The sequence below is a fragment of the Spermophilus citellus genome, assembly GCF_964194105.1.
Source record: "Spermophilus citellus genome assembly, chromosome: 8".
In the NCBI taxonomy this organism is placed as follows: Eukaryota; Metazoa; Chordata; class Mammalia; order Rodentia; family Sciuridae; genus Spermophilus; species Spermophilus citellus.
The window spans coordinates 12,691,574-12,704,226 of record NC_138189.1 but is presented as its reverse complement, the minus strand read 5'-3'; the positions used below and the strand labels follow the sequence as shown (position 1 = coordinate 12,704,226).

At 41.9% G+C, this 12,653-nt stretch overlaps 2 protein-coding genes across 5 annotated transcripts in view; one reads left to right on the top strand and one right to left on the bottom strand.

Annotated features, from left to right (window-relative positions):
• The window catches only part of FAM184B (family with sequence similarity 184 member B), a 111,393-nt gene extending 107,062 nt beyond the window's left edge, over window positions 1-4,331 (top strand). For all 4 annotated transcript variants that reach the window (XM_081303269.1, XM_081303267.1, XM_081303270.1 and 1 more), the window contains 2 exons: window positions 892-1,091; window positions 3,233-4,331. In XM_081303269.1, coding sequence (XP_081159395.1) covers window positions 892-1,091; window positions 3,233-3,326 — 294 coding nt within the window. In that variant the 3' untranslated portion in view covers window positions 3,327-4,331. The remainder of the gene's footprint in view (window positions 1-891; window positions 1,092-3,232) is intronic.
• Window positions 4,332-6,254: 1,923 nt separating this feature from the next.
• Window positions 6,255-12,465, bottom strand: MED28 (mediator complex subunit 28). Its single transcript, XM_081304864.1, has 4 exons — window positions 12,284-12,465; window positions 11,502-11,568; window positions 10,153-10,265; window positions 6,255-8,444 (listed from the first exon to the last, which is right to left on the bottom strand). The coding sequence occupies exons 1-4, from the start codon at window positions 12,440-12,442 to the stop codon at window positions 8,247-8,249; spliced, it is 537 nt and encodes a 178-aa protein (XP_081160990.1). The 5' UTR covers window positions 12,443-12,465; the 3' UTR covers window positions 6,255-8,246.
• Window positions 12,466-12,653: the final 188 nt, after the last annotated feature.

Below are 12,653 nucleotides of genomic sequence, written 5' to 3'. Positions count from 1 at the left end.
TTTGTATTTTCAAATTTTCTACAGTAAATATGTGTCACTATTAATAATAGTCCTGTCTGGGTCATGGGAGAGAGGGGAAATAGTAGGAATTTTCTACTGCTTTCTTTCTTTACTTTTTCTTAAATATTTGTTAGTTGTAGATGGACATAATAGCTTTATTTACTTATTTATTTATTTTTATGTGATGCTGAGGCTCAAACCCAGTGCCTCACACGTACTAGGAGAGCACTCTACTGCTGGGCCACAACCCCAGCCCCTTCTTTATTTCTTTATGATGTTTTTGGAATATGTAATGATGAGCCTGTTCACATCCAAGTCTCTTATCTGCTATCACAATATCCTAACACTTCTAAAGAATTAGTATTTTTTTACAGCTCATAAAACAATAAACCTAAACTAACCTGAACTGATGAGATCTTATTTATGGCTTTTCTATATCCTTACTGTGACAAAACTGTGACAAAATATAAATTTCACTAAGGAGATATTAATATATTTGAGTACAGGGTGTGTCCAGCTAATATGGGTGGTACATGGTCTCTAAGCTCTTAAAAAGTATTACATGTCTTCTCCAGAAATTTTGGATAAAGAAAACTGTGGACTTACATGTTCTTTAAAACATAAAATAAAGTGAAGAAAGGGGATTTAAAGAGCTAAGGATGTAGCTCAGTGGTAGAGCACTTGCCCAACATTTTTGAGGCCCTGACTTTTGTCCCCAGAACTTCAAAAATAAATAATAATAAATAAAAATATTTAAAAGTAACATGTAAGTATATCATGATAGTTGTTGCCTCTTTTCCCATTATCGCTTTGGTTGGGTGGGCCTTCTTTACCTTTACAATAAAGCCTTTTGTGGGAAGCACTAACAGAACTTCCCTCCAATACAAACAGAAAAAGAGGATGGAGGAGGTGCCTAGTCGAGTGGTGAGCGTGCCAAACCTCGCCTCCTACGCCAAGAACTTCCTCAGTGGGGATCTGAGCTCCAGACTTAACGCGCCTCCGTTGATCAAGTCACCCAGCTTGGACCCAAGCCCCAGTTGTAGCCGGCCTTACAAACCCACCCAGTCTCTAGATGCTAAGACTGCCACAAGGTAGGGGTGCAGAGGCTTCATTGCATTTTTTCATGGATGGGGCAGGGTGGGGAGTGTGGAATTAGGGATTCTTTCTGGCACATGCTAAATACTCCACACTTGGGCAAATATAGAGTAGCAAAACCAGCCCTGTCCGGCAGAAATAACAATTAGCCAAACAGGAAGATTGTGTAAGAGAGGGGAATTATGTCAGTCTTTGGAAGGGGTACTATTTCTGGTTCAAATTCCAGAAGGTCCTTCTTTTTGGGGGGTGCGGGGGATGTTACCCAGTATTGAACTCAGGAGCACTCAACGGCTGAGCCACACCCCAGCCCTATTTTGTCTCACTAAGTTGCTTAGCGCCTTGCCATTGCTGAGGTTTTGAACTTGCAATCCTCCTGCCTCAGCCTCCCAAGCTGCTGGAATTACAGGTGTGTGCTAGCCCAGAAAACCTTTTTTAATAGAATCACTTAGCTGAGAACTCTGGTGTGGGTTACATAGAGGATAGACTATCCTCACCTGGCTTGAGGTCTGTATTTAAAATCTGGTCCTCATGTTTTTTAGCTTTGTAGTGTAGCCCTGGCCAGTCACTTGATCTCTCTGGTTCCCTGTATTCCCACCATGAAAATGAAAATCATAGTTAGTACCCTCCTCATCAGACTGATGTGACACTAAAGGAATTAACACATAGGACATGTTTAACAAAGACCAGACACAAAAGGGCTCAGTATAATTTCACTATTATTATTAAGGCTATTTCCCAAGATTTATTGTATTATTTTGGAGTTTTAAGGCCTCTAAATCTGTGAGTTTGATTGATTGTGCATAATGATCAGATGCACCTTCCTTATCTTGCCTTGTTTCTTGCTTCTGAAATCTTTCACACACTTCTGATCTTCCTGTGTTTACTAATTCTCCTTCCTCTCCAGTCTTGCATTCAAAAGGCACACTTTAAATTCTGGGCTTAAAGTTTGCATTTCAGAAAAGGCCCCATCTAAAATGTCTTGTCCCAGAAGCCCTGCCTGCCTGCTGCCCCAGGGCTGTCTGGACAGATGGAGAGGCTGAGAGCTTTTGAGTGTGGCACTGGAAGGAGCCCCTTGCTTTCCCTATATGGGTCCAGCCCGTTTCCCAGCTGTGGAAACCCAGGCCCAGAGCCTCCAAACAACTGTTAACCACCAGGGCCAGTCTTTGACTGTGGCCATGGTTTTTTCCTCATTAATCTACACTTCTGGGCGCAGGCCTGTAATCCCAGAGGCTTGGGAGGCTGAGGTAGGAGGATCCTGAGTTCAAAGCCAGCCTCAGCAAAAGCCGGGCGCTAAGCAACTCAGTGAGACCCTGTCTCTATTTTTTTTTTTTTAAAGATAGAGTGAGACAGGAGAGAGAGAGAGAGAGAGAGAATTTTTAAATATTTATTTTTCAGTTTTTGGCGGACACAACATCTTTGTTTGTATGTGGTGCTGAGGATCGAACCCGGGCCGCACGCATGCCAGGCGAGCGCGCTACCGCTTGAGCCACATCCCCAGCCCGAGACCCTGTCTCTAAATAAAATACAAAAGCTGGGGATGTGGCTCAGTGGTTGAATGCCCCTGAGTTCAATCCCAGGTACCCGCCACCACAAATGCACTTCTGTTTAAAGCTCTTCTGTTGTTTTACATGAAGCGTCACAAATGCATAGAGGCTCAGAGAGGCTGTTAGAAAACCACTTAAAACGTCTGAAGGAGTGAACTACAACCAGGTGTACTGGGATTGGTGACTACTGTTTCTCCTTTTTAATCCAGTAGGCTAATTTCAAAGCCTCGCTGAGACACTAGAATACACTAGACAGCTGGTAGTGCTCACAGTGTTCTGTTGACCTTTTTTATACTTTTTTACAATTAAACTTACCTAATTCGCGTGTCTGAAATAAATAATAAATGTTGCAAAATACACCTCATTACGGTAGTAACCACTAGCTTTAAGGAGACAATGGAGAAGCAAACAATGGAGAACCTTGTTTTCAAAATAGGAACTGGACTTTCCCTCCCCACCCCATTCCTTACAACCTGTTTCCAGCCAGGAAGAGGTGGTCTCGGCTGGAATGTTTCCTTGGAAAGGTAAGGGAGCATCCCACTGCCTACTGAATAATTTCAAAACTCACACAAGAAACTTCTGTTTGTTTTTAGGACACAAGATGGTGAAACAGCCCAAGCCAAAGAAGCCCAGCAGAAACAGGGCTCCCCACACCAGGAGTGGTTTACCAAGTACTTCTCCTTCTAAACTCAGCCTTGAGATACCTCAGAAAGGCTGTTAGAAAACCACTTAAAACGTCTGAAGGAGTGAACTACAACCAACCAACCAACCAAAACATTTCATACTGTTTCATTGTGACGCGGGTTCACTAAAAAATCTTGATATTAAAGATAAATCAAACCAATGTTATTAAAAAGCACCCATAGGAAAATGTTATTAATGTTCCAGTGATCTATACCATTTGTATTTCCAGTGTCCATGACATTGTACTCCACTTTGTAGGCTGGCAGACTTTGTGGTTTCCGTGGTCTATTTTAAAAGTGGTTTCATTTTTCCTTAGGATGCTAGTCATCTCCACTTGAAAAGCTGCTTTTTATGTAAAATGATATTATTCCAAAATACACATCCAACCTCAATAGGAAGAGGAATAAAAATAAAGTTCAAAACAGGAAAGTCAATAAAAAAGAAAAAAAATCAACCTATGAGGAATGAACCACAGCATGCGTAGGTTGCATGTTCTGACTTCCTGGGTCTAGGACAGGCAGCAGATTACAGAGGGGTTAACACCTACCTCAGAAGGGGCTTTGCAAGATTAAACAATGAGTGAAGACGCCCATCAAGAATTGGAATTTTCTCTGAATAGCTGTGCCTTGCCCCGCCAAACATCTGTTTCAATGACTGTCCTGTCAACTTGTTATTTTTGAAAATTTCTACCCCATCAAAGATCTCCGGAATCCCTGGTCTTTGGGTTTGGGCCATTTGCCTCAAGATGTGTTGCTGCCCCTTTGCATGGACTCTCAGTAGATCAAAGGGCACTGGGAATGGCTACTCACGGTGCTGACCTTGCTCTCAGTCCACATGCATTATCTACCCTCCGCAGAGCAATGTGACTTGACAAAGACTCAATGCAAATTTTAGTGGGCAAAATATTTTCTCAATCCTTTGGTGCTGGCCCAGTAAGTGGCCTAAACAGATGTTAACTCTATGCACTGTCAAATCTTTGCTCTTTGAATAAAACTTTAAACAACTAGGCAGTAAGAATGGTTGTGCTGGTATTGCTTTTCCTTAAAAAGGTAAAACTGGATGAAGACAGAGTTGAAAAGTAGGAAATTCACTTTAAGTTCAGTCAGAGCATCAACAAATAAAAAGTGGCCAGTAACACACTTCACACACGTCAGTTTGAGAGAAATGCAAGTAAAATTGAAACTCAACATTTAAAGGCAAAATTTACTATTGAAACAAAACAAGAAGCTAATAGGATTTTGTTGTTGAAATGCTGGGAAGTGCTCTACCACTGAGCTCAGCAGTGTGGCTCAGTGGTAGAGCATACACTTAACATGTGCAAAGCCCTGGATTAAAAAAAGAACTCGAGATTTTGGAATACTTGCATATATGTGAGATTTTAGGGATGGAACCCAAGTCTAAAGATGAAATTCATTTGTTTCATACACACCTTAAACAGCCTGCTGGGTAATTTTATACAATATTTTTAGTACACCTGCATTTTGACTACATGCCAGGTGTGAAATTTTCCATTTGCAGTGTCATGTCAGTGCACAAAAACTTTTGGATTAGGGAAACTGAACTTGACTCACATGAGCATCAAGTTCCAACAAATGAACTTTAGGAAAACAAAATTCAGATCTTGGCCATAAGCATTGTGTTTTGTTTTGTGACAGAAAAAAACTGTACACAGGTGGTTATACTTCTGAGTTGAAACATTATCACAACCCTGTACAACTCCTAGTAACTAACAAAGCAGATTGCACTATATACTACTATCCTCTGACTCAGCATAATACTTTTGCAAGGACAAAATTATGTTGCTACTACATCTGTTTTTGACTCCTTTCTTACTTCAAGTGAAAGAACTTATTAAATTTCTAGATTCTACCCCGAAATAACTATGCCTTTGTTAACCAAATTTTTACATTCTTCTATTAGTTTTTTGAGACTATTTCCTTGAGTATTGAAGTAAGGCATCTAAAGATTCACAATAAACTTTTAGTTTATTACAAAATAAACCATCCCAAAAGTTTCTAGTAATTTGTTATTTTTACCAGCAGAAAATGAAATTTTCACCTTTTTGGAGCCAATTATAGTAACAAAACAGATATGCTAGATATAATTCCATCTGTTTGAGGTGGCGTCATCTGATTCCACCAGTCTCTCAAGAGCAGCCCTAGAGGTGATGGTAATGGCCTGTAGTTAACAATTGAGAGACACAGACTGATTCAGGTTTGATGCTAAATCTTTTCAGGCTGTATTATGACCAGAGGCTGAAGAGTTCCATGTTCCTAGGGCTCTGTTGGAATGCAAACTGTTTCTTAACTGGGGTAGAAAAGAACAGATTCAACCCATCAGTTGCTGCAGACCACAGACTTGGGCCCTTAACTGCTCCAGCATTATTGCCACAGCCAATGTACTGGTTGTGGTTTAGACTCTTGGTCAACAGTCACTCTCCAGGATCCTTCTGGACTCTGTAAAGGTGAGGCTGGCAAATTAAGCAGCTGTGACAGGGACTGCTTTCAGTATCTTATAGATTTCTAAGGGTGGCAATTACCTCCACCATTACCCATAACTCTACCCCAGGATCCAATATTGCTTTTGTTTTTAGTAGTACTGGGGACTGAACCCAGGGCCTCACACATGCTGGGCTGGTGCTCTACCAACAAGCCTCACCCCCAGCCTCCTGTGACACTGTTTTGATCTACTGTCTTCCACTAGCTCTCAGCTGTCTGCCTTGTAGGTGACTGATCTAGGACCTAGAACATGTAGGCACTGCAGCAACAGGAGAGGAAAGCCCTGACGAGGTGGGAAGGGTTGTCTGTGGGGTGGGAAGACAAAGGAAGTCCTGGAGCATGAACTCTGGTTTCTCCCTGAAGGACACAGCAGCGCAGAGAATTCCTATGTTCAGCAGTCAGCAAAGCGTCATTAAAAAAAGATGTTAACAAACTGACAATATTGGAAAATCATTATTTATTTGATGGATAACTTCTGAATTAATATAAATAAATGACAGTAACTTGTATTTACATTCATTCAAAACATTTTCATTAAGCACCAAGTAGAACAGTTTCTGATCTTTTCACTAAAAACACTTTTATCATTGAAAGACTGCCTCAAACTTAGTTTATTTTGTGGGGGATGTGAGGGGAGGCAGGGATACCAAGGATTGAACTCAGGGGCATTCAAGCCACATCCCCAGCCCTATTTTGTATTTTGTTTAGAGACAGGATCTCACTGAATTGCTTAGCACCTGGCTTTTGCTGAGGCTGGCTTTGAACTTGCAATCCTCCTGCCTCAGCCTCCTGAGCCACTGGGATTACAGGTATGTGCCATCACACTGGGCGTTTATTTAGGTTTTTAATCAAGAAACCTAAAGCTGCCAATCAGAGCTTCTATCTGGCATGAGATGACAGGTTAAAACCCTAAGAGTAAAAAATAACTTTATAAAGTTTTGACTTATACACTCCAACCAAGGGGAGATACGCTGGCCTCAGGCTAGTCATCACAGGTTATAGGTCCACAAGCCAAGTATCATCCTCACAGGTCACAAACAAAATGAGTTATATGTACACACAAAGTGAGTACAAAATACATGTTCCTGTATATTTCAGGGGAGTAATGCCCATTTCCCATGAGCATACAATGCCGCAAGGAGCACAAAAAAAGATACCATTCACTAACCCACAAGACAGTGGAAGGAATAAAAGCCCTGTGCTCTGGAATGGAGTGAAGGCTTTGTGGACCAGGTGGCATCCAGGCCACACAGGCAACATGAGTGGATATCGAGGTGCATGGGGAGGGATCTTCAGGGTTGGAAAGGACAAAATGAACCAAGACACAGCCACAGACCTACTGACTATTCAGAAGACAGAGGAGTGTTTATACTGGCTGAGGGATATAATCTAAGAGTTGCGTAAAACAGAGAATAGAAAACCTCTTCTGACAAGAGGGCAAAATACCTTCCCCACAGAGGATCCACATGCTCTCTGTGGAGGTGAAGGAGCTGGGGATCACTCTGCAGGTCACCTCCACCCCAAAGCCCTAGGCTCTTGGAATCAAATCCACTAAACAAGAACCTTCCTTCATGTAAACTGCCTTTTCTCCAAAAAGTAAAATAAAAACACAAGCAAACAAAACAAAATTCAAAAGAAAAAGAATCAGACCAAGCTTTGACCCCTTGTCCATCACCTGTGTCCCAGCTGTCATGCTAGGGAGACTGGGTCTGCTGTTACTCACACTGGTTCATCACTACAAGGCCTCCAGCATGTCGTGCTCCCAACACACCTCCCTCAATACAGCAAACACCGCACAACACATACACTCACCCAAACAAAAGGCAGCATCAACTTAAGTATCTCTGCTAACCTAGCATACTTGAACCCTTTTTTCTGACATATTTACAAAATATCTGCACTCTGTACTGCTATGGAAGCATTACAAATGTTGCATTAGATTCCTCTTCTTGAGGTAGTTCAAAGTCTTGAGATAGCAAATTTACGTATTTTTCTGTACTACCATGGATGTGTAGTAATCATAAAAGACCAAAAACCAAATTCCTTCTCCCCTCATTCTAGGAGTACTTTAATTTTCCCCCTCGGATATTAACAAACTAACAACTGGGGGAAAAAAAAAAAACTATATATAAACTACATAAAATTTTAAAAATAAGCAAAAAGCCAAGAAAAAAAATCTGTGGAAAACTAATAGTCTAAACTTTGCTACAGACAAAACAAACAAAATGAAACCTCACTTTGTCTACCAAGCACTTTAAAAAGTACTAAGTAATTAACAGCTCATAAAAATTGGGGAAATTTTTAGGTGGAGGTAAAATTAATACCAACTCATTCTCTAGCAAATAGCTGTTCTAAAATGCCACGTCCACACAGAGAGGTCTGGAGGAACTGTCTGCAGGACGCTACCTTGTAGGCCAGACCTCTCTCAGGTCTGCTTCATAGGCGCAGGGATGTTGGCAGATGCCTGCTCCAGGTAGGCCAAGGAGCCCTGAGGGACCTCGGCTGGCTTTTTGTGCTGCACATTGATGTCCTCCAGCACCTGCTGCCAATGCCTCAGCTTTGTCAAGTGCTTCTGCACCAGCGCATCTTTCCGCTGCAACTCATTCCTTAGTTCTGAGACGTCCTACAGATGAAAGGGATGGAGTAAGTCAGAGGAAATGCAGGGGAAATAATAAAGTTCCTGATTAGTGAGGAGCACCAGGAAGCAAATTCAAAACCATTAAACCATATCAGCCCATTCCTCTATTTGGCTCCACAGTTTGACTAATGTAAAGTAACTCTTCCAGTGAAGCTGACCACCTAATAACCAGAGCTTTTATTTTTAATCATCTTGTTAAGTAACAAAAGTCATAAAATTTAAAAAGCAACCCAGGGCTACTGTAAAAAAAAAAAAAAAAAAATCGAATACTTTCTCATCCTGTTTCCTAGCCATCTAGCAGCCCTCCCTGTCCAAAGACTACAGCTGAGGTTAGAAAATATTAAGGATGACAAACACATCAGCAATTGCTTGTAGGAATCCCCATCAAACCAGGTGCTGTGGTGCACATCTATAAACCCAGCTACCAGGTAGGCTGAGACAGGAAGATCACAAGTTAGAGGTCTACTGGGCAACTTAGCAAGACCCTGTCTCAATCTTAAAAAAAAAAAAAAAAAAAAAAAAAGTGGGGAGCAAGGAGGCAGGGATATAGCTCAGTAATCCCCAGTACCACAAAAAAGAATCCATACCACTGTCTGTAATTTCAGATTACAAAATATTAAAATTGCAGATTCAAGAGATTTTTACAAACACCAGCATTAAATCTTTTATTAAGACCTAGACTGGGCTGGGGATGTGGCTCAAGCGGTAGCGCGCTCGCCTGGCATGCGTGCGGCCTGGGTTCGATCCTCAGCACCACATACCAACAAAGATGTTGTGCCCGCCGAAAACTAAAAAAAATAAAGATTAAAAAATTCTCTCTCTCTCTCTGTCTCTCACTCTCTCTTTAAAAAAAAAAAAAAAAAAAAAAAAAAAAAAAAAAAAAAAGACCTAGACTTAACCACACCTGCATTGTTATTCAAGTGTTTTTATCAGGAAACAAGTTAGCACAATAGACTATTAAGAATGTCATCATCTTATAATTCTCCCTCTCAACAGCTAGTATCGTAACAAAAAAGAACCTTTCTGATTAACTGGTCAGCTTCTAGGAGATACTTTTTTAAAACTATCAAAACCTGATAACTTCATTTTAGTGTTTCTCACCGGGAGCACCAAGGGCCGAGTTAGGGTGGGAGGATTCCTCAATCCTTCACAATGAGGAGACAGGTCCTGGTCAGATCATTCATTGTCATTAAAGCTTCCTAGTCTTTGTGGCAACCCCAACGTATTTCCAAATGCCCCAGTCTAGAATCACTAAGACCCACCAAAATCCTAAGTTTTAAAGAACTCTGCAGATCATTTACTTTTTGGTTCTATGTATGAGGCATAGGGCAAGACAAATGTTCACAGTGCCTGTCCAAAATGGGTCTCTATCTATATTAATGGCTTTTCACAAGGCAGAACTTTCTCTTTAAGAAAACATTTACTAAAAAATAAATAAATAAATAAATAAGAAAGAAAAATTTACTGTGAAAGCCAGTGTGTGAAAGAAGTAGGCAGAGCTACTCTAAAGATCTGCTCTCCACTCCTACTCCTGGTGGCCCTTTCAGTCCAGGATGTCATAAATGGTGACAACCAGCACCATTTCATATTGATCTATAAAATACAATTCACAGGTGTGTTTCACATTAAAGCATAGATGGACCCACAAGACAAAGTGTTCTTCCTAAAAGTTGAGGAAAAATTGAATTTGTACCTCTTTGATAACTTGCTCAGGTTTCTGAACAGACAACTGCAATCTTTTTTGTAGAAAAAAGCATTCTGTCTGTCTTGCAATATCCAGAAACTTCTGGATACACTGATCAACACCTTAAAAAAAAAAAGAAAAAGAAAAACATTTAAACATATATATCTTCCACATAAATGAATAGTCAGATATATTAAAAAAGCCCCTTCTTATAGATGTAATCTGGGATTTTAATCTTAGCCGTAGCAATATTAACTTAAAACTTCCCAGGTGTTAAGCAATATTAAATAGCAGATAATTTGTAAGATGGGTGAGGCAGTGTGTGCCTGTAATCCCAGCAGGGAGGCTGAGACAGGAGGAGGACATGAATTTCAAGGCCAGTCTACGCAACCCAGTGAGACACTGTCTCAAAATTAAAAATAAAAAGGGCTGGGGATGTAGTTCAGTGTTAGAGCACCAATAGTAGGGAAAAAAATGTTTAAAAATATAACTTGTGCTTTTATCAGGAGAAAAAGAAACATTACACCATATGAATGCCATGAGAACTTCTAATTAAGAATATGGAGATTCAGGGATCATCATGATTTCTAGTTAAAACAGAACATTTAAAATATGGTACAAAAAACTCAGAACTGACTCTTCTGGAGACACAACACTGGGGTGAAGGACAAACATAAAAAAGATTTTTTCTCTGTAGCACCTGTTCAAAAGATAATATCAACCTAGTTAGAAGTGGTGGCACACTTCCAGCAACTAGGGAAACTGAGTCAGGAGGACTGCAAGTTTGGGGCCAGTCTTGTCAACTAAGCAAGACCCTATTTCAAAATAAAAGTCTGGGTAAGTAGTTCAGTGGTAGAGCACTACTGGGTTCAATCCCAAATACCAGGGAGGGAAAAAATAAAAGATAATCACAACTTGTGGACTTTTAAAAAAAGCAATTCACAATTAATATTCTTTTCCTGGTACCAATATGAAAAGGTCATCAAAAATGGTTCATTCTTGGGCTGGGGATGTGGTTCAAGCGGTAGAGTGCTTGCCTGGCATGCACTGGGCGCTGGGTTGGATCCTCAATACCACATAAAAATAAAAAATAAATATATTGTGTCCACATAAAACTAAAAAAAAAAAAAATATATATATATATATAAATGGTTCATTCTTAGTGACACACATCTCAGTTAATAAAACAAAACAAAAAAAAAAAACCTCAGCACTTTATAAGGACTATCTGTATATATCTTATTCCCCAGAATAGTTCTCTTAGGATATACACAGGACTGAAACAGACGAAGTGTAAAATCAGCAATAAGGAATCTTGCTGAAGGCAGGAACACTGTCTACAAAGAGGGAATTCTTACCAGTTCGAATTTCTTCCTGATCGGTGCCATTGACATAATCCTGACTCACGAGAGAAGCAAAGCAAGCCTGGGATCAAAACATCAGAAAAGAAAAAGATGGCATCTGCACACCAAAAAATCTTACTTCTGAGTAAGACATAACTTCTTCTGTGGTCATTCAACGAGTTGGTGCACATGCGACGACAATATATGCCAATGAAGATACTTTCCTTCCACCCGCACTCTGAGTTTCAGTTTCTCCACCAATAAAACAAAGCAATGGAACTCCATGGTCTCCCAGGTCCCCTCCCACATCCACAGGGCAGGATCTCAATAAACCCCTTGCACCCTGGGGAAAGCCACAGATCTCATGGGACGGCACCCAAATAGAAAAGGGAGGCCGGCAAGCAGGTGCCTCTGGGAGGGTTAGGTCACAAGGAAAAAGGAAAAGTTCCAAAGAAATCGTGACCTTAAAACTGAGTCTTGAGAGAAAACGGGGGCAGTGTAAGAGGGGAGCTCCTGGAAAGTCGGCGCTCGGAAGGGAAGCGACTCGGACACGGAGATGGGGACAGCCCGCGGGAGCCTGGAAGTGTCCGCGCTTGGTCCCTGGCAAAATTTTAAGGCGACGTGCCTCCGCCAGCCGAGCAGAGTACCGGCCACCCTCACAGCGTGGGCTCAGCAGGTGACTCACGATCTACGAGCCTAACTTCCCATTTGTAACTGGGTGTTGCGACGGAGGAATGAAATATCCGCCGATGCGCAGCTCGCATTTTGAGGGACGAAGACTCCAAGTCTCGGCTTACCTCGAACGACGACTCCAGCTCGTCCACCAAAGTGCTGCTAGAAGTCCTCGGCGCGCCAGGCGCTGCCTGAAGAAGCGAAGCCTGGCCCGGGAGTCCCGGCGGGGGTTGCGGGGGGCCCGGCGGCTGCCCGGAGAACATACCACCCAGCGGGGCCGCCATGTCTGCGGTGGCGGGTCGCCGCCCACTGCGCCTGCGCGGAGCGGCTCCGGCCACTGGCCGCGCGTGGCCACGTGATAGGGCGGCCGCTGGGGCGTGTGGGTTGGGCGCGGGGAAACTGGATGCTCCGTTCTCCAGTTTAAGGCTCTTTCCCGCTGCCGCGGGTGACGCCTTGCTTTTCCTTGTCTTAGTTAAGTTTGTTGCAGAAAGCTCT

Excerpts from the sequence above, each read along its gene's own strand:
- MED28 (XM_081304864.1), bottom strand. The coding sequence starts at position 12,442 with ATGGCGGCCCCGCTGGGTGGTATGTTCTCCGGGCAGCCGCCGGGCCCC. Across the intron at positions 10,266-11,501 it reads TCAGGAAGAAATTCGAACTG|GTGTTGATCAGTGTATCCAG; the intron begins GTAAGAATTCCC and ends TTTTTTTTTAAG. Across the intron at positions 8,445-10,152 it reads CTGAGCAAGTTATCAAAGAG|GACGTCTCAGAACTAAGGAA; the intron begins GTACAAATTCAA and ends TTTCATCTGTAG.